The sequence below is a fragment of the Malaclemys terrapin genome, chromosome 1, assembly GCF_027887155.1.
Source record: "Malaclemys terrapin pileata isolate rMalTer1 chromosome 1, rMalTer1.hap1, whole genome shotgun sequence".
Lineage (NCBI taxonomy): Eukaryota > Metazoa > Chordata > Testudines > Emydidae > Malaclemys > Malaclemys terrapin.
This window is the reverse complement of record NC_071505.1, coordinates 118,685,349-118,704,134: the sequence shown is the minus strand read 5'-3', so window position 1 is coordinate 118,704,134 and position 18,786 is coordinate 118,685,349. Positions and strand designations below refer to the sequence as shown.

The 18,786-nt window shown below is 40.0% G+C and overlaps 1 protein-coding gene across 9 annotated transcripts in view; it reads right to left on the bottom strand.

The window, feature by feature from the left end:
* Positions 1 to 18,786, bottom strand: part of SOX5 (SRY-box transcription factor 5) — an 822,966-nt gene that overhangs the window by 171,180 nt on the left and 633,000 nt on the right. For 8 of the 9 annotated variants that reach the window (XM_054036563.1, XM_054036572.1, XM_054036525.1 and 5 more), the window contains 2 exons: positions 15,764 to 15,936; positions 12,686 to 12,754 (listed from right to left, as the gene is read on the bottom strand). In XM_054036563.1, coding sequence (XP_053892538.1) covers positions 12,686 to 12,754; positions 15,764 to 15,936 — 242 coding nt within the window. The remainder of the gene's footprint in view (positions 1 to 12,685; positions 12,755 to 15,763; positions 15,937 to 18,786) is intronic. The other variant, XM_054036533.1, reaches the window with a different exon arrangement.

Below are 18,786 nucleotides of genomic sequence, written 5' to 3'. Positions count from 1 at the left end.
TACTATTATCCAGATAATGTCTTGATTATTTTAAGGTAAGGCAAATATGTATACTCGATTACAGAAGGTATATGTGTGTTTAATTACTGCAGCCACTGAACCGTATGTTTATTTGTGCCCAAAAGACAAGTTTCACTTAAGGCAACTAGAAACAATCCTTAGTACAAAAGTGTTTTTTAAAAAAAAAATTAATGGAGATATCCTATCTTCCAGAACTGGAAGGGACCTTGAAAGGTCATCGAGTGCAGCTCCCAGCCTTCACTAGCAGGACCAAGTACTGATTTTGCCCCAGATCCCTAGGTGGCCCCCTCAAGGATTGAACTCACAACCTGGGGTTCAGCAGGCCAATGCTCAAACCACTGAGCTATCCCTCCCCCCAAAGGCATTGCACTCCCCGTCGGGGAAATCGAACCCCGGTCTCCCACGTGACAGGCGGGGGAATACTCACCACTATACTAACAGGGAAGTGCACCTAGACCCTGAAACTCAGCACATGCAATGTGGAGGGGGATTGCATAAAAAGGAAATTGGAGTCTATATGCAGAGTAAAAGATAAAGTAGTATGCCAGACAACACATAGTTTAAAGAGTTAAATAGTCTGATGCTATCTGCAACTGTCAAAAGTGTAGAGAAAGTTACTGCTTGACTTAACGATTTATGGATTAGAATCCTAGAGAGTCTACCTTTATTTCTGACATTGGTTAAAACATAGAGGTATCATAAACTAGAAGGAAAGGGTTAATCAATAAATTAGCTGTGGCTATACCTAATAGGTGAATTTCAGAAGAAATTAGAAAAGGAGTAGTAAACCCATTCAGAGTGAATATTATCCTAAGGGGAGTTGGTACAGACCCTTAAATTTAGGTTATCTAACACTCTCCATTATAAAGATTCTTGGGGTCATTTTTTGAGGACCTGTAAGTGCTTGATATGCAACTTAAAATAATTGTAATGTCATTTATATATCATAGCTTGATTAAAAATGAATTTTTGTTCAAGTTGACTTTGAATTGACATTTTATAAGAAAGTAATTTTTTAAATGATTGAATTTCCATCGTCAGAGATAATTTTGATAGTTGTTATTGAAAGTTATTACTACTATTGACATAAGCTTTATTGACCTACAAAGCATCCAGTTCCAGACAAAAGCTGCCTTGCCAGAACAGAGTTAAGTACACTTTGTAATAATAGTTTGATTACTATGTATTACATATATTGAGTTCAATTTTTTTGATAAACTTTGAACATTGCAAGTTAAATTTACCCCCAATCAATTCTTGTTATTATGTATCATAACAATCTTTATTTTACTTCCTGTTACTTTATTATGTTTATTGTTGAATTTTATTTTTAATTAAATTAAACTTGTAAGCACAGGAATATCAGTCTACTTATTTAGTACATACAACCCAGATTTCTAACTAATTTGAGGTTATGTCTACACTGCGCACGTTTTAGTGACTCAGCTGTGCTGCTAAAAAGTGCGCAGTGTAGCCGCTCTTTCTCGGTAGGAGAGATCTCTTCCGCCAACAAAAAAATTCCACCCCCAGCAAGCGGCGATAGCTTTGTCGGCAGGAGAGTTCTCCCACCGTCAAAGAGCTGTTCACACTGACACTTTTCATCGGTAAAACTTTTGTCATTTGTGGGGGGAGGTGTTTTTTCACACTCCTGAACGACAAAAGTTTTACCTACAAAAGTCCAGTGTAGACAAAGCCTTAGAAAGACATTTGGAATGGTAAATTACAATTATTTACCCATTGAGGTGTGCATGCACATGGGTATCTCACACTGAAGTTGAATTCTCCCTTTGTGGCATGAATCTGCACTAAACAATGTAAAAATAAAATAAACTAGAAGCAGACTAGCAAGATATTTCATTCCATAATTTGTTCTCCGGCTCATACCTTGATTTCTGGACAGAGCTCACAGCTTCCATCCATCTCTTCAATTTCAAAGTCAGAACTAACACAAACTGTCCTGTCTGGTCGCTATCAGCCAAGCCATTAAACCACTGTATTTGTTGTTGTTATAGATACCATGTTGAAGGAATTCCTCTATTGCTTTAAGATACGTTGGGCAATCCAGCAACAATATGTTGATGCACCACTAGCAAGAGAACACCAGAGATAAAGTAGTGTCCATCAGACCCCCTGCAGCCTATATCCCTACCATCTTAGTGGTGATCGCATCATGTCTCAAATTACGCAGGATTGGGCACAATCTTTGAATGAGAGATGTCTAAGGAGACTTGAGGGTGACACAGACAGGGTTACCGATGATTCAGTAGGTGTTAGCATACTCTTCCGTATGAGTCATTACTGATCCACAGCACCATCAGAGTGTTTAGGGTAAAGTGCTGTCTTGGATGAGCTGTCAAAATGAAGTCATGGCCATTTAACATTGTTGAAAAGCCCATGAGTCATCAGCCCTGCAGAGGGTTAGACAACACAGAGCAATGGTGGTGACTGTCTACCAGTGTTCCCAATTTTTCCCCTCAAGCTCTTGACATGGTATGAATGTGTGTAATGTTGTTGGCAGGGAAGGGGAGAATGGGTTTTTAACCACTTTTATTGTGTTGGATGGTGAAATATTTGTTAAACAGCTCCATTTTAAAAATGGAATAAATATTTAAAATTAGATACCTGGTGGAGTTTGCAAAAAAAGGTCAGCTTTGGTGGCTTGCTCCCACTGAAGTCAAGCAGGACCCCCCCCCCCCCCCCCGTTGCGTTCAGTGGGAAGTCAGGCCAAAGCAGAGAGATTTTGAAACTCCCATCCACAATATTTTTTGCCATTCTCCCTTGTAAATCATTGTTGTCATGTGCCAATCAATAGCTGCCATGCTGTATCCCAGAAATGGCTTCAATTCTTTGACTGACACTGTGGTTCCTAAGTGAGCATAACGGACCAAATTATATTCTAAATCAATGCATATCCTCCTTCAAAACCCTCCATAAAACTCTCCCCTTTTACTGTGAGGCCTATGAAAACCTTGACAACAGGTAAGCTTTTGGTGGGCTGAGATCACTGCCTATCAGGCTGACAGTATTGTCTCATTGTTCTCCCTTTCTCTGGCTGTATCTATTGTCTCTTGTCTTATACACTGTACATTCTCTAGGGAAGGGACGGTCTTTTTGTTCTGTATTTGTACAATGTCTAGCGCAATGGGATTCCGGTCCCCAATGGGGACTCCTAGTTGCTACAAGAAATACAAATTGGTAAATAACAACATTAATAATAATAATGCCATGCTGTGCCAGCACATCGCATTTAGTCATTCAATACTATTGCATGGGGTGTAAATAATGACAGGATTTGACTCATAGTTTTGTGACACTCTTTGGGATTATTTGGGAAGGAAGGTGCTATATAAACTGTAAATATCATCAAGCATTGCTTGGCCTACAAGGGTGAAATTCCACAATTTGAAGAAATCGCTATAAAGATCTGTGGTTATGAATTTTCAAATTTAGGCGGCTTAGAGAGGTAAGACCCAACAACAAATGCTCTCAAATTATGTAGCTAGCTGAGTCATTTTACAACTTGTGACCCTTATAATGATGTTCTCTTTTTCAGAATCTATGCGATGCCACACAGTGATTTGTCTGTTAAATTGAATCTTTGCCTCTAGATAGAAAGATAGATAGATATAAAGTTTATTTTGAAATGTCTTCTAGTGCCTCCGAGTCTGACTGATGTGAGATGTTATTTTGAACATGCCAAAGCATCTGAACGGCTCCAGTCTTTTCTTTTCAGTGTGCATTCCTTGATAAGTGGCAAAGCTTCCCACTTATCAGTCACTCAAAGTGACTGTGGCTGTCAGTTGTGTACAAAGCGCAATCAGTTTGGAAGCAGAGACACCAGCATTTTTCTTCTCAGCTTGAAGCAAACACATTTTGACTGCTAGTCATTCAATTTTAAAGCATCTTCAATTAGGGGCGGAAGAAGATATAAAGAAAACACATCCTAAACACCTCCGCCAGCCAGCAGTAAAAATTTTATTATCTCTCGACTTACCTTACTGCAGCCGCTGCCGCCGCCTTTTTTGGCTGCACAACAAAACTGCTCATGACTACACATTCACCATATGGGTGAGATTGGGACCCTGCAGTGTACTAAAGTTCTCGTTCCTATGAAAGTTAAATGGGCAACACCACTTTCTTTCTCCCTCTTGTACCTTTGCTCCTCGCAGTGCATTCACATACACAGACACAGACTGATTGTAACCAAAAACATTAGAAATTTGTCAAACTCTCTGTAGCCAATGATGAAACCAGTTACAAAAGCCAATGGAATACTGAGTAGGAATGGGAGAAGGAAAGGGAGGCCAGGCAGACAATAGCAGCTGAGGAAAGAGGCCTGGCAGGGAGATAGCTTAGTAATGTGGAAGGCAGGGATGCTGGAAGCAGTGGTACTAGGGACGGTAGCCGAAGAGGATGTGGCATGATTGAGACAAACTAAGAAATTGGAGACAGAATCTGGAAGAGACGCTAGAAAGACAAGGCACTGAAAACAGAAGACCTGGTTGGCAACCTCAGTTGAAAGACCCAGGACTGAGGCCTTTTTTCATAGTTTTGGCAGCTCTGGTGATTGTACTGTGAGTCTCATGGTATTCAGTGTTTTTCTTATAGCCATAGGTTCTGGAACCATGATTTGTTTTTGATTTTTTTTTTTTAAAGTAAGCTTCTAACCCTCATGGTTGTGGGGAAAAGCTGGAAACTGTGATACTTAAAGCCTCCAACATCAGAAGGCAAATAAAAGGAAGTTAAATTTTTAAAATGCCATGATTTTAAAGCCAGTCCCATGAGTTTTTGGGACCTGCTTCTTGAGTCTTGAATGCTTAGGTTGGGAATATTAGAAAAAGCACCAATTCAGCAGTTAGGGTCAGCAGTGGGGCAGCTACACTAAGTGTAGACAAAGACAAGCCAGGGTTTGTACTGACTGACCTAATCATGATTTAACCCTAAAACCTCAACTAGTTCAACTGAACCCATTGAATGTGCTTAGAGTCAGCACTAGTACAGCTACTCTGATTGCTGAAGTTTGGCTATATCCTGAGGGTAGACAAGCTTGACAGTGAACTACTCTCTCGCTTCTAGAAGTGATCTCTGTGGCTTTGACTGATGGAAGGTTGCTCTGTAAATAAACAGATTGCCCATTTGGCATCTTTCACTAGCACTGAATTAACTTTTATAATAATGGAGGAGCTGCAGACCCAGAGATTGTCTATGGTAAATGCATCACTCTCTTCAGCAAAGCACACACGTTACTTGCTGTACATGTGATGACATAAAGAAAAGATTAATTCACTGAGAGCCTAGACTCTGACTTCTAGCTTAGATTTTTGTTCACTCCTCCCTTTCCGCATCTTGACCCTTTCCTCCTCTCTCTTTTTCTCTTTTTAAATAATTGAGGTTCCCAAGGGTTTTTCTGCAAGTCCTATTATGATAACTGAGAGGACATCAGCTGCAGAGCCTCTGTGAGAAACAATTGAATAGCTGCTTTGCCAGCAACCTCAGTTGTTTGGGAAAAGGTTGCAAAGTCATGGGAAAGGCTGCAATGCGACTTCTTCATGGGCCTGTCTCAGTGAATCCAGTAGGCCCATGTTTACAAGATGCAGGAAAACAGCTGCTCATGACACGTGATGAAACTGGACACAAGATCCCCAGTCTATGAGCCAACTGGGTTTGACTGCAATTTCAGCTAGCAGAGAGACCTGGACTCTTGAAGGCATATTCGCAATGAAGAAAAACAAAACAAAAACAAATTGGCTCAATGGACTGAACCAGCTCTGAAAGCATTTTGCAGAATAGGGAGGAAAAAGGGTGGGAACAAACCTCCCACTTATATCAATGACAACCTTTCCATTGTCTTCAATGGGAGCTGGATCAGGCCCTTAGTTTGATGTCTTGGTTGACGATGGCAACATTCTGTCCCTACTTCTCCCTAATATGTGTGGAGGTCCCCTAAATACAGAGGAATTAGCATCATTCCACTTTACAGGGGGCGGCAAGCTGCAAAGAGGTCATGGGACTGTCGAGCACTGCTCTGATGTCACTCTTTCCTCAGGAATTCAGAAATGGAGTCCTGGGGCAGGGACAGCATATAACCAGATTGAATCACTTTTACCCCTTAAAAATTCCCTGTGCAAAGCAGAGTTGCAACCATATTAAAAAAAAGAATAAGTTGAGAGTGGGCTAAGAGTGAAACTTCACCAGTCCTGAGGCTGCCCTGAAGCAGACATCAACAGGATAGTAAAGAGCTGAGAGGAAACATCACCATCATCCCCAGCAGTGGCTGCACCTATGGCACAAAGCCTCTTTGCTCACAGGATTGATCCCTTGTGGTACATTGCTGATGTTTGCCTTGCAACTGAGCAAAGAATCTGAGGAAGGCTGAGCTGTGCCGGAAGTAAAATTTAAAGTGCAAGTTTGTTGGGGCAAGGGACATTTCCTTACACTGCCACGTAAATTGACAGTGCTATGTACAGTTTCTGTTCTATAACAAGCAACAACTGCCTCCAAACTGCCTACATTTTATTTAAAACATTATAGCAAACTAATCAAAATCTCATTGTTTTACTTAAAAGAAATACAGAGAGAGAATTGTTACATACAAACAGTATGAAATATTAGGGCTAAAGATCATTCTGTAAACTCTGGATAACAGATACTTGCTTAACTGAGCAGTTAAACAAACAAAATACCCAAATGCCAACAAACAAAAATTACTCAACCAAATTAACATCTGTGTGGCAAATCACGACACAAAGCATTCTGAAATCAGTTTGCTTTTATATTCTTATGTAAGGAGAGAATCAGTCCATTGTCTTTTCTTGTTTGGACTGTTTTAATGACAACTCTGTGACATTTCTAACCTATGTGTTTTCAAAATTCTGTGTGGCAGAGAAAGCTAAAACACCCCTGAACTCCCTCCACTCTCCCTGCAAAAAAATTATAGCTAGATTTTTTAATAGGGCTGGCCAGAAATCAGATATCCATCCTGCCGGAAATTCCAAGTGTTCAAGATTTGAAACCTCAAACCTCAGAATTTCCCCATGAATGGGAATATTTTGATTTGGGAACATACCAGTATTGCTGCCGTCTGTCCCAGATCTCCCTGTCTGCCAGTGCTGCTCCTGGGGGTGGGGGTGGAGGGTGGAAATCCCTTGACTAATGACAGGAGGGGAGGAACCCCTGGGCTGATGATGGGAGGGCAGCCAGGAAGCTGGGTGCGTGTGGATCCTCAGGAATCCATGCTGGACAGCCCCTCAGGCTGTCTTCTGGGGGGTGGGGGGAGGAGAGTATGGGAAACTTCAGCTCCCAAGCTCACTGCCAGGCAAGCTGCCAACGACCAAGATTCCCAGAAGCCTTGGGAGCCCTGGCACCATGACAGCCCGCCAGCTGGTGCCAGTAGGTGTTCTGTGGCTGCATGGAGGAGCTGGTGGAGGTGAGGATGAGGGTTTCTCCCTAGCATGGCTGTGAAGGACAAGGGCAGAATCTAGCCCAATATTTGAAGGTCCAACAGAGCAGTACTCCTCAGCTTGCTCTTGCAGCTACAGTCAGCTAAGGAACTGTTCTGAAAAACAAGCTGGCATTATCAGGGCTGCTCACGCAAAATGAGAAAGTTACAAAAAAATAGTAGCAGCTCCACTGGAAGAGCAGGTCCAGGGAGAGCAGGGCAGGATGAACTGAATACTTGGGCAAATGAAAATCGGTAAGAAAAATAGCTTTTCATTTTCACGTCTCTAAAATGGCATAAAAACACATGGAGACTAAATATAAAGCCCCTTACAAATTAGTACCCTGCAAAGCAGATAAAAATGATGATATCCATTTCTCCAAAGCATAAATTGCAGTACAGGTGGCGTTCAACTGAGGTCATACACTGAGTCCTGGCCTTAGTCTACACACAAAGTTGCACTAGTTTAACATTAAACTTTTATTTAAACCCCGCCAACTCATATATGCAGACAAACCCATAGTCCTGTTCTAATGAACGTTCCCTCTCTGTGTAACCAGAGAGGATGTGTATTTTCAGTTGGATACCCATGCGACTGGTACATTCTTCTGTGCACAGGTGGTTATCATGTTTTTCTTCTGCATCACAGAAGTGGATACTTTAATTGAACTGTAGTTACACTGAGCATTTCCCGTCCTCCAAAGAGGCAATATACCTTGTAATCTATCCCTGCTTGTGTCTGCAAGTCTTGGTGTTTGTTTGGTAGGGGTAATGGGAGAGGGAAATGTTTCCAACTTAGCGCACTCGGAGAAAGGAGTCATAAATCAGCAGGTCAGTCAGGGTTTTTTTTTAACCTTAAGGTATTATGTTTTCAATACAATATTTCAATAGATTTTTTTGTGTGTGTAATAATTTATCTGGAATTACTACAACTCTAACAAGTTTAGAGAAATTTGGCTCAAGTAAAATGAATCCTTTGTCATAAATAGTTTGGGTTCATTGCTGCAGCCTAATCATTCAATTGTACATAAGTCAAATAGCAATCCCAACTTCGTAGGAACATTTCCATGTCAATAAACCTAAGGCAGTTTGTTTAAAAACTCTGGCCCTGTGAGACAGAAGCATGATAGACTAGTTAGGGCAGGGTCAAAAAGCCTGAACCACAGCCTCTGTGCACATTTGACTTTCATGTCACAACTTTATTCCACCAGCCTTAACCTGTGGTAAAACTCACTGACCATTTTGAGTAACCCATGCAGTGGAGTGACCAGGCCACTGCCTCCATTTCCTTATAATGAATAAGCTACTTTTTCCCTCTGGAATTGTTATTTCTCTATGCCACCAACTGTTCATTTATTCCATGGAAAGAAAATATTTAGTTTTATTAGTAGTAGAATTTATATTTTTTTAAAACTTTATACCTGACCCGGCTGTTTCCACTGACTTCACTGGGAGCTGGATTGGGCCATGTTACTAGGGGTTAGAGTGACAGTTCTTTAGACGGACAGAAGCCAAGGAACCATCTCTAGAGGAATGAGATGTCTCCATGTCTCTTCAAACCTTGATCTCTGTGATGTAGCTGCCTAAAGAAGGGTGCCAGCTCGGATAGTGTTTTGTGTGAAGTAGGCACCTAGGGTAAATTCGTGCCCTCATTGACTTCAATAGGATCACGATTTAATCCATATCCCTAGACAATGGTTGAGACAGGTCACCAACTTATTTCCTAAGCCAGCAACGAGTATCAGATAAGTAGTGAGTTGACTTTTATTTACTAGTGACTTAGGTCAGGGTTCAAGAGATGAAAGGCTCTATATCTCATTTTCAATCTGTGTTTTCCAGTACCCCAGTGAAGACATATTTCATTTTTACACTCTACACTTAAAAGAAACAGGGTCAAATTATTATTAATTATTATTATTATTATTTGCAATTTACTCACGGTTTATAAAAACAACTTCCCCTCTTACTCTGGGCTCATAAATAGAAACTTAAAACTAAAATCTGGTTCCTCTCTCTCATCAATTGTCATGGTAGGGTTTCTTGTATTGTTTTTCAGACTTTTGTAAAAGATGCAGCAATAAAGATTTTTTTTTTTTTTAAATCTCTCCACCAACACAAAGAATTGCATGCACTTAACAAAGAGACGGCATAAAGAAAAAAGCTATATAGGTCCAAGTTGGGTCTACCAATCTCAAGACTCCCTTTAACAAAGATTAGTGTCATTATAAGTTGTCTTATATGAGAAGTCTGGTACTTTGCCAGCCACAGTTTATGAAAGGACTAAAGTGATAGGGCCAGTTATTCAGCTAATGTAAATCAGTGTAGCTCCACTGATTGTAGTGGAGTTACGCTGTTGTAAACCAGCTGAGGATCTGGCCCATCATTTTCTGCAACTGAGACTGAGGGATTACAGAAAGGTCTGGGCAGAGAAATCCTGATGCTGTTGAACAAACAGAACGCTATAGCATCTACTTACCACAGTGATTTGAGATGCTTTATAAATTATTACATATCTAGCTACTCAGAGATTGTGCCATGGTTATACACCCATGTAAACTTCAGATATTTCTTTACAAACAAGAGACTAAAACCTCAATTTATTACTCAAGCAAAAGTTTGGGCTCAAGCTGATTTGTATTATTAAAAAACAGGAGTATGTGCAAGCTCACATGCACAACACACAAGAAGAAATAATAATAATAATAATAAAGAGATATAATAAGTTGTGTAAAGAGATATGTTTTTAATATTACAACAAAAAGGAAGCTGAGCTGGGTCCTGATCTAAACCCCATTGAGGGAACTGTTCCCACTGAGGGAACTAAGCATAGTGTCAGGTTGCAATGGTATCACCCCTATGAGTACTGCCTTTGCTCCTCAATTCAAACTGCCTGGGAGTTTGAATGTTTTATATTTATAAGACCCCAGGCCCTCCCCTCTCCCTCGTGCAAACCCTTATTTAAAACTCCTTTTCACTGCCAAGTGGAGATGTCGTTCTTCTGATAGGAAGATTTATAAATATATATTCCATTCCCATTTTAAATTTGCATTAAATTCAGGTTAAAACCAGTCCAAGGGTTTGTCATGGTACAGGAAAGATGATGTCTTGTCAGAACGTGTTAGCTACCACATTCTAACTAATATGTTCTAAGATTCTAGAATAGACAAGGCAATGTAGACTTTAACACATGCCAGTGGATTGAGTTGAAGCGTAAAGTGGTGGAGTCTAGCAAACACAATCTAACAACACACCTGTAGTCCAAGTCCAGAAAACCCTCTGATACCCACAGCCACAATAGCATGCCATAAGAGAAGGAATTACAAATTCCACCTCTGCCCTTTTATTACCATATCCAATCACAGCTTTTCCCAGCTGTCCACTTTTCTCACCTGACAAACTCAAAAAGGAAAGAGACCCTCCAATACCAGCAAAAATGCCATCCTACCTCCCTCATAAAATTTATAATACAACAGTCCCAAACATTTTGGCTTCATGCCAAATACAGAATATATACAGAATTTAGAGCCATGGGATATTGTGCTGTATTTAATATGGTCAACAACAGCATTCAGAAATAGGAAAGCAACTGGCCTCCTCAGAATGCCTCTTCAAAGAAGGCAGTCAGGCACCCACCACTCTTTGTCCATATGTCCCCAAAAATAAAGGTGAGAAGATGAAACAAAGAACCATGGAAATTAAGAAACAAACTTGACCAAAATGTTCAATCCTCCAAAACAGTGCAGGATTGATTTCAGTTTTAGATCAAAGATGACCAATGCCAGTGGTAGAGTTTGCTTTATATAAAGCAGTCTGCCCTTTCCTATTTGCTTCCCAACTTTTCAAAAGGAAGGTAAACTCAGTTTCCTTCTATTGTACTTCACCACCAGATTGCAATACCTAACTATCTCAGGCTAAATTTTCTTCTCCATTCAACTCCACTATAGTCAACAGATTTACACTAGTTTCACTAAGAGCATGATTTAAACTTTAATTCACAAGAAAACCCAGCATAATGTTAAATGATTTTTTTCTGGGTTCAAATTGATATGCGACATCTTGAAATGATCGTGTGATGGAGCATAGCAATGCATTTATTAGGGGCCAAGGTATCCTCTGACTTACACACCATGCTACCTTATTGATTTTAGTGCGGCTGCCAATGGCTCATCTAAGAACTACACACAGCCCGGTATCTTACACACATTTATAACAGTGCAAATCAGCTCATGCCACTCAAAACCAGTTGCTATGCAATGCTGAATATTAAAGATGGACCCGAGGCATAAAGACTGGATCTGGATCTAAACTTTCCTCAAAGTTCAAGGCTTTTTGGATCTAGGAGGCTGAATCATCTGATTATAGAAATCAGATCCAGCCACAAATGTCCAGTCCCAAAGTTTCTTCACATGTTGTGGTTTTTGGATCCATCTCTAGTAGCAAGTACAATCAATGATTTTAGGAACTAGATGATGTGCACTGGAACATCAGAGAGCAGGAACAAACTTTTTGCTTTTTAAATACAACATGATTTTGACTCTCAGAGCATAAAATGTATACTACCATAGGAAGGAAGATGAAGAAACAAGATTAAATAATAAGCAATATCAGGTGAAAATGAAATATAATTACATCCATAACATTCTGGTACAAGAGTTAGCAATCTTCTTCGGATGGAGCACGCACACAGCCTCTTGTGACCTCACCTCGTCAGCTGCTCTCCAGAATCCTTTCGCTGGCTCCTGCTTCAAATGAGTCCCTTCTAGAATTATTAAATGCTTTAGACTGTTCTCCTGATACCTAAGGGGAACTTGGCTGCAAAAGACTGGGCAAAACTGTTTCAGCAGAAGACTCAAGATAGAATTGGAGGAGATCTGTAACTCCCCACCCAACAATTGCAAGAGACACTACAGACACTTTTGTGGGGCATGCGCCGCAGGTTGAGAGCCACTGTTCCAAGGTCTGATCCTGCAAAGCCTTACTCATGTGAACAGCACTTTGAAATCAATGGTACTTCCAATATGCGTCAAGTTAATCCAAGTGTAAGGGTTTGCTGAATCCCACCTTTAGTGCTTAATGGCAAGTAACGACCTTATCCATTTTCTTAAAATACAATACCAACATCTATCTGTACAGATTCTTACAAAGACTCTGGCTGTACTGAAGGGGGTTGGAAGAAAGAAGGAAAAGTGAAAATTAGGAATTATAGGTAGGGTGATAATCTCTGACCTGGATCTGCTGCTGAAGAAGGTTAATTTTGTGTTGCTGCTGCAGGAGCTGCTGCTGTTGTCTTGCAATCTGTGGAGAAATTGCAAACGTAAAATTTGTACCATCACTCCTGGAATTGTTACATAGGAATTTCCCACCTTTCTTAGTTCTTGACACCACTCTGTTAAGCTAATGCCATTGTGGTGTGTGGGTGGCAGCAGCTTCATGTGCCACAGAGGCAGGAGGCTCACATTTGTGCATCATGATAGTGCCAATTCATGAAAAAGTGAACCTCGGGGACAACACTGTCAGAACTGACCGGAGAGGGGGGATAGACTGATACATGAGTCCCTTCTCATTAGCCATTTTATAGAATCGTATTGCCACTGGTCTTAAAGAATACTGCTTGTCTGCCCCTTTCTGTTGGTGGAAGAGCACTTGGGAGAAAACATCAAATAAGAGTAAGAGGAAAAAGAAGCAAAGAAGAGAATATCCAGTACTTCTATAGCATCTACTATTCAAGGATTTCCAAGAACTTTACAAATATGAAACACAGGAGAAAGGCATAATCTACATTTTACTGATAGGGAAACAGAGGCAAAAAGAGATTGGTACTTGATTTTGGGCAATTCACTTAACCACTAAGTGCTTCAATGTCCAGAAAAGCCACGGACAGAAACCAGGGGCCAGATCCTCAGCTGGTGTAAGTCAGCATAGCTCCACTGAGTTTTCAGTGTACGTGTGCCAATTTATACCTGTTGAAGATCTGACCCCAAGTCTCATGATTCAAAGTCTTGTGTATTTATCACAAGACCATCCTTCCCCCTCAACTGAGTAAGGTGATTGTGGGACAGATCCCATTTACAATTGATGAGAAGGTACAAAAAGAGTTCTGACTCAAAGATTATGTCTACAATTCAGCCACAGGTGTGATTTGCAGCATATGCAGGTGTTACCCATGCTAGCTCTATTCTACCTAGCTTGCTAAAATTAGAAATGAGTACACTGCAGTTCAAGCTTCAGCGCCAGCTGCACAAACAAGCATGTACCAAAGGAGGTCAGATGGGCTTGTACAGCCCACACTGAACTTGCACTGCCACATCCCCACTTCTATATTTATCAGGCTAGCTAGATAACAGCTAATGGAGCTATACAAGCTGCAAATCACACCCTTCACTGCAGTGTAGACAGACCTACAGAGCTGAGGAGGAATAAGCCGCTAATTTTAAAAAGCATCTTTTTGTTTAAATTCTACAAGAGTTTTATTTCAGTCATCAGAACAGCTCCATTCTTGTGAATTGCTAACAGAGCATTGCAAGCATTGTTGGGGGAGTATTCTTCCCCTGATGTAAGTCTCAACATTTATGGGAATAAAACCCACTTATTGAGGGGAGAACTGAGAGCTTCTCCCCCCCAAATAAAGTTTTAATTTCCTTTATTAAACTAGTAGCATACAAAACTCCTATCTGTAGCTGATTTGATAGCCTGGGGAAAGAAAAAAGTTCTCCGTGTTTAGGGAGGCTCACTGTTAATGATTAAATAAATACTTTAGTTTATATTTTTTATAAAAATCAGTTTGTATATAATGCATGACTACAAGGATTTCTATCCTGTGGGATTGTTTTATTGCTCTTTTTTTGCATTTTTGCTCTATTCTCCTTTTCTCTTTAGGACTATTCAGTGGTATTAAAACAATAGCGACCTCTACAGGTAAGGGTACAGGTCCTGATGGATGTCTTGCCACAAAGATCTTGCCAGTGATGCCTCTCCATCTATGTCTATATACCAGCAACAATGTGAAAGGGCTACTCTAATTTAATGGATGATTCATTTCTCCTGCTGTCCCTTAAAGAATTTCTTCTTCTGTGAGGGCTTTATGTTTAAGAGATGGAAATTCCACAGAACAGCTCAGCCACAATATGCAGCATTAAGGATGAGATTTTAACTATCCAAACACCAGTAAAAACAAAGACATAGCTCCCAGAGCAACCACAATTCCTCTTGTGCATAATGTAGTGTTTTCTATTGTATGTTGTCAACTGGTATGCTTTATTATATACATGCAATGTGGTGGAGTTACCATAGTGGTGGCAATAATGAATGCATTTCCAGACTTTTGTGAGTTTCAAATAAGTCATACAGGTGTTTTCGTTAATTTACTCTTATTTTTTTTAAAAAAGAAAGAACTATAATTGATCAGACATTCAAATAAATGCACTGTTTTCCCATGTTTACAGGAAATACATTCAAGAAATAACATATGGAATGTCTAACCCATCAAATAAATTCAAATCTGTTTATTTCAAGATGCAGAATTCTAGAGCTAGACACACACCCAAGACAGTGTATCTGGATAACAGCACTCAGCACACACTTAGGGCACAATTTAAGCCAGGTTTCTGTTTGCCCTCAATTTTTGTCTACACAAAGCTGGGCAGACACATACCTGTGCCTTCACTTTGTGAAAATTTGTACCTAGAAAAAGTATTGGGAAAAGGGATGGTTTTGCATGCAAATTCTAAGATATGCATACATGGATAAGTGTGAACACATATTTGTGCCTGCAAAGGGTAGATGCGGGTATTTGTGAGGGCTGAAAATCAGTCTCTTAAATGGGGAAGAAAAGTATTACACGGGTTCACTGGTTTATATTTTATGTATTTCTCATTCAGTTCTTTTCAAACTTCACAAACTGCACTTTCTGGTGGTACTGCACAATCTAAAGGCCACATTTTGCTCTGTTATGCACAACCAACCTCATTGACTTGAAGTGACCATTGGCACAGGCACATTCTGCAGGGCTGAATTTGTGTTTTTATTTGCACTCCTAAAACAAAACTATATTTTGAGTTTCTGTCTCCCAAAATAGTGGGATAATTATTTGAAAAGTAGAAAAAACACCATTTTTTAACACTACAAAAAATAAAATAATGCTTCGATATATTTTTGCCCAACTTTCCATACCCCAAAACAAAAGAAAAAAATAATGCTGGGCTGAGAACAATCTTGAGAAATTTCAGACCTCAAAGCTAAACTATTGGAAAGTTAAACATCAATGAATAGGAGCTTAGAATGAGATTTGCTATAATAATCACTCACCTGTTCCTGTTGCTGCTTAGCCAGCTCCATTTGCTGGCGTTGTTTCTCGATTTGTGATGCAGCCAGTTTCTTCTGTTCATCATGAGCTGCCAGCAGCTGCTCACGCAAACTGGTCAGTTGATTGATCATACCCATAAGCTGCCTTTCTTTCTCAGCTAGGCTTTCTGGAGTCCCTGGGCATCACAGGGTGACAAAAGGTAAAGGAAAGAGAGAGAAATGAGAGCTGGGTAATTTTTAAATGGCAGTCTCAGTATAAACAGAATTTCAGTACACTATATGCAAAATCACAATGCATATCGCAATGCATTGCTCTGGAACAACTAGGGACATACACTTCCCAGAAAAATGAGACAGGGAGGATGATTAAGGCACCATTCAATTCCCTGTTCTACCACTATTTTCATGTTTAACTGAGGAAGTCACTTATTTATTCTCTCTGTGCCTCAGTTACCCATCTGTAAAACTGGGGTTAATAATACTTCCTTTCCCTGCTCTCCCCGCTTTTCTTTCAGTAGCCTGTTTAGTAGAGCGGATAGAAACATGGAGAAACAGTTTTGTGAAAACTTTCAAAGTTGTTTACATTTCACAGGGTTCACAACCAACTGTTTTGAAAATGTTTCTGTCAAAACAGAAAACCCGCTCCCCGGTGAGGTAGGTATTATCATCCCCATTGTACAAATGGGCATGCTGAAGAACAGAAATCTTATGCACATTAGATTTTTTTCCTTTTTCTCTTTAGTATCCCAGGGCAGGCCAGCTGCCAGCATTCTAGCTGCCATGTTGCCCAGCTCTGCTCTGATCAGGGTTAGATGATACAGTGGTTAAAATGCCAATAGCTGTTACCAGGGTTGCTACCACTGATGAGAATTTTTTAAAGTCTAGTGTAGAGTAGAAATAGCTAAGAGGTTGTGCCACTTGCCATCATTAACCCAACTTGCTCGCTATGTTATTTTACAAACACCAGATTTCTATTATCTACAAGTGCACTAGAAATATGTTCTGCTCATGCTTTCCCAGAAATAGGCACCGATTACCACCATCCAATTCTTTTCCCCCACAGCAGGTTTCCTTTCACCCAGAAAGGAATGAGAGGGGATCTGGGGACAGTGTAGTAAGAGCCCCACAAATAAGAGAGAAATCAAAATGTATTAATCAAAAACTATGTACAACAATGGCACCTTTGCCATGAATTGAAAAGATGATCAATTAAATAATAAAATATACTCGCAGGTAATCTACCAGCACCCACCAACACAACACAACCCTGGCAAAATTCCCCTCCCTTACAGAAACCAGAGCCCATGAAGTTCTTTCCCAAAAAGTTTGAGGAAATGGATAAGCCTTCTGTCTAGATATCTCCCCTTAAAACAGTCTGCTTTTGGGACAGCCCTGCCACACAAACCCCTCTCAAATACAAGAAGTGTTTTGCTGCCAATGTCACCAACGCTCTCCAATTCAACAAAAGAAAAACTGGCGACTACACTAACCATGCTCTTAGCCAACTATCAGTCAGACATGAAAAGAGCTACTGGTAATAGCTCATTTAGTCCACCCCCCTGCCAGTGCAGGAATCTTCCCTACAATCTATTTACCAGCACTTTCTGGATTGGATTTCACAGATTCATAGATTTTTAAGGTCAGAAGGGACCTTGTGATCCTCTAGCCTGATCTCCTGTATAGCACAGGCCAAAGAATTTCCCCAGAATAAGTCACAGAGGAAAAACATCCAATCTTGATTTAAAAATATTTCAGTGATGGAGAATCCACCATGACCCCCTAGGTAAATTGTTCCAATGGTTAATTACTCTCACTGTTAAAAATTTGGATTTGTCTAGCTTCAACTTCCAGCCATTAGATCGTGTTATACCTGTCTCTGCTGGATTGAAGAGCCTGTTATTAAACACTTGTTCCCCATGTAGGTACTAACAGACTGTAATCAAGTCACCCCTTAACCTTCTCTTTGTTAAACTAAATAGATTGAGCTCCTTGAATCTGTGACTACAAGGCATGTTTTCTAATCCTTTAATCATTCTTGTGGTTCTTCTCTGAACTCTCTCCAGTTTATCAACATCCTTTTTGAATTGTGGTCACCAGAACTGGACACAGTATATTCCCCTCTTAAATGGTGGGTCATCTACTGCTTCCTTTGAAAGATGATTCCACAATCTAATACATGTCTCCATTAGAGATATTTTTGTGAAATTTAGCTTAATTTAAATTCATTTATTTTCATCCAGTGCTCCCAGCAACACTCCTTCATTCCACTTTAACCAATTCCAGATCTTTTAAGTACTTGTAGACAGTTATATGTATCTGGGAAAATACATAGGGTCAGGCTTTTGATACAAAAGTAGTATTACTTGATTGAACTTCCTATTAAAACCCCATAATAAAAGAGAGATCTATGGGAAAATATTCTCACTATCGATGGGAGAATATTTGCTAACACTATCAAAAGATCCATGGTGGTATGCTGCAAACATGAGAGATGCAATGAAACAGAAACTATAGAATTTTTTTAAAGTTCCGTTTAAACTTGTGAGAAAGAATGGGAGCTTATGGTAATGTACTAAGAATGGTGGAGTAAGCACTTTTAAGTTACAATTTTCACTTCAAACATGAGGGACAAAGCACTAGTTTAAGTCATGTATTTGCCACTGGACATGCAATTAGGTAGAAGTGTCTATTACAACTCCACCCATTCCCTAGCTGTTTTTCGGGGTGGTGGTGGTGGGGGGATGTGCAGGTTTTCTAAGTTATACAAATTAAATTATCCTAAAGGACTATTCTTGCCCAGCAATCTTAGCTGCAAAGAAACCTTTAATATTTTGTATCACTGAAAAGATTAATCTAATAATTATTATTTGATTTACATGGAGCTGGTTGAACACTGAAAAAAGTGTTTGCAAATATTTTATTAAAAAATATTTACTGAGGGGGTGGCTGGGTGGGAGTATGTGTGGATTTGGCTAGTTCTAAGCTAGGGACAGGCAAGAACAAATATTTGTCAAATAACTCATTTA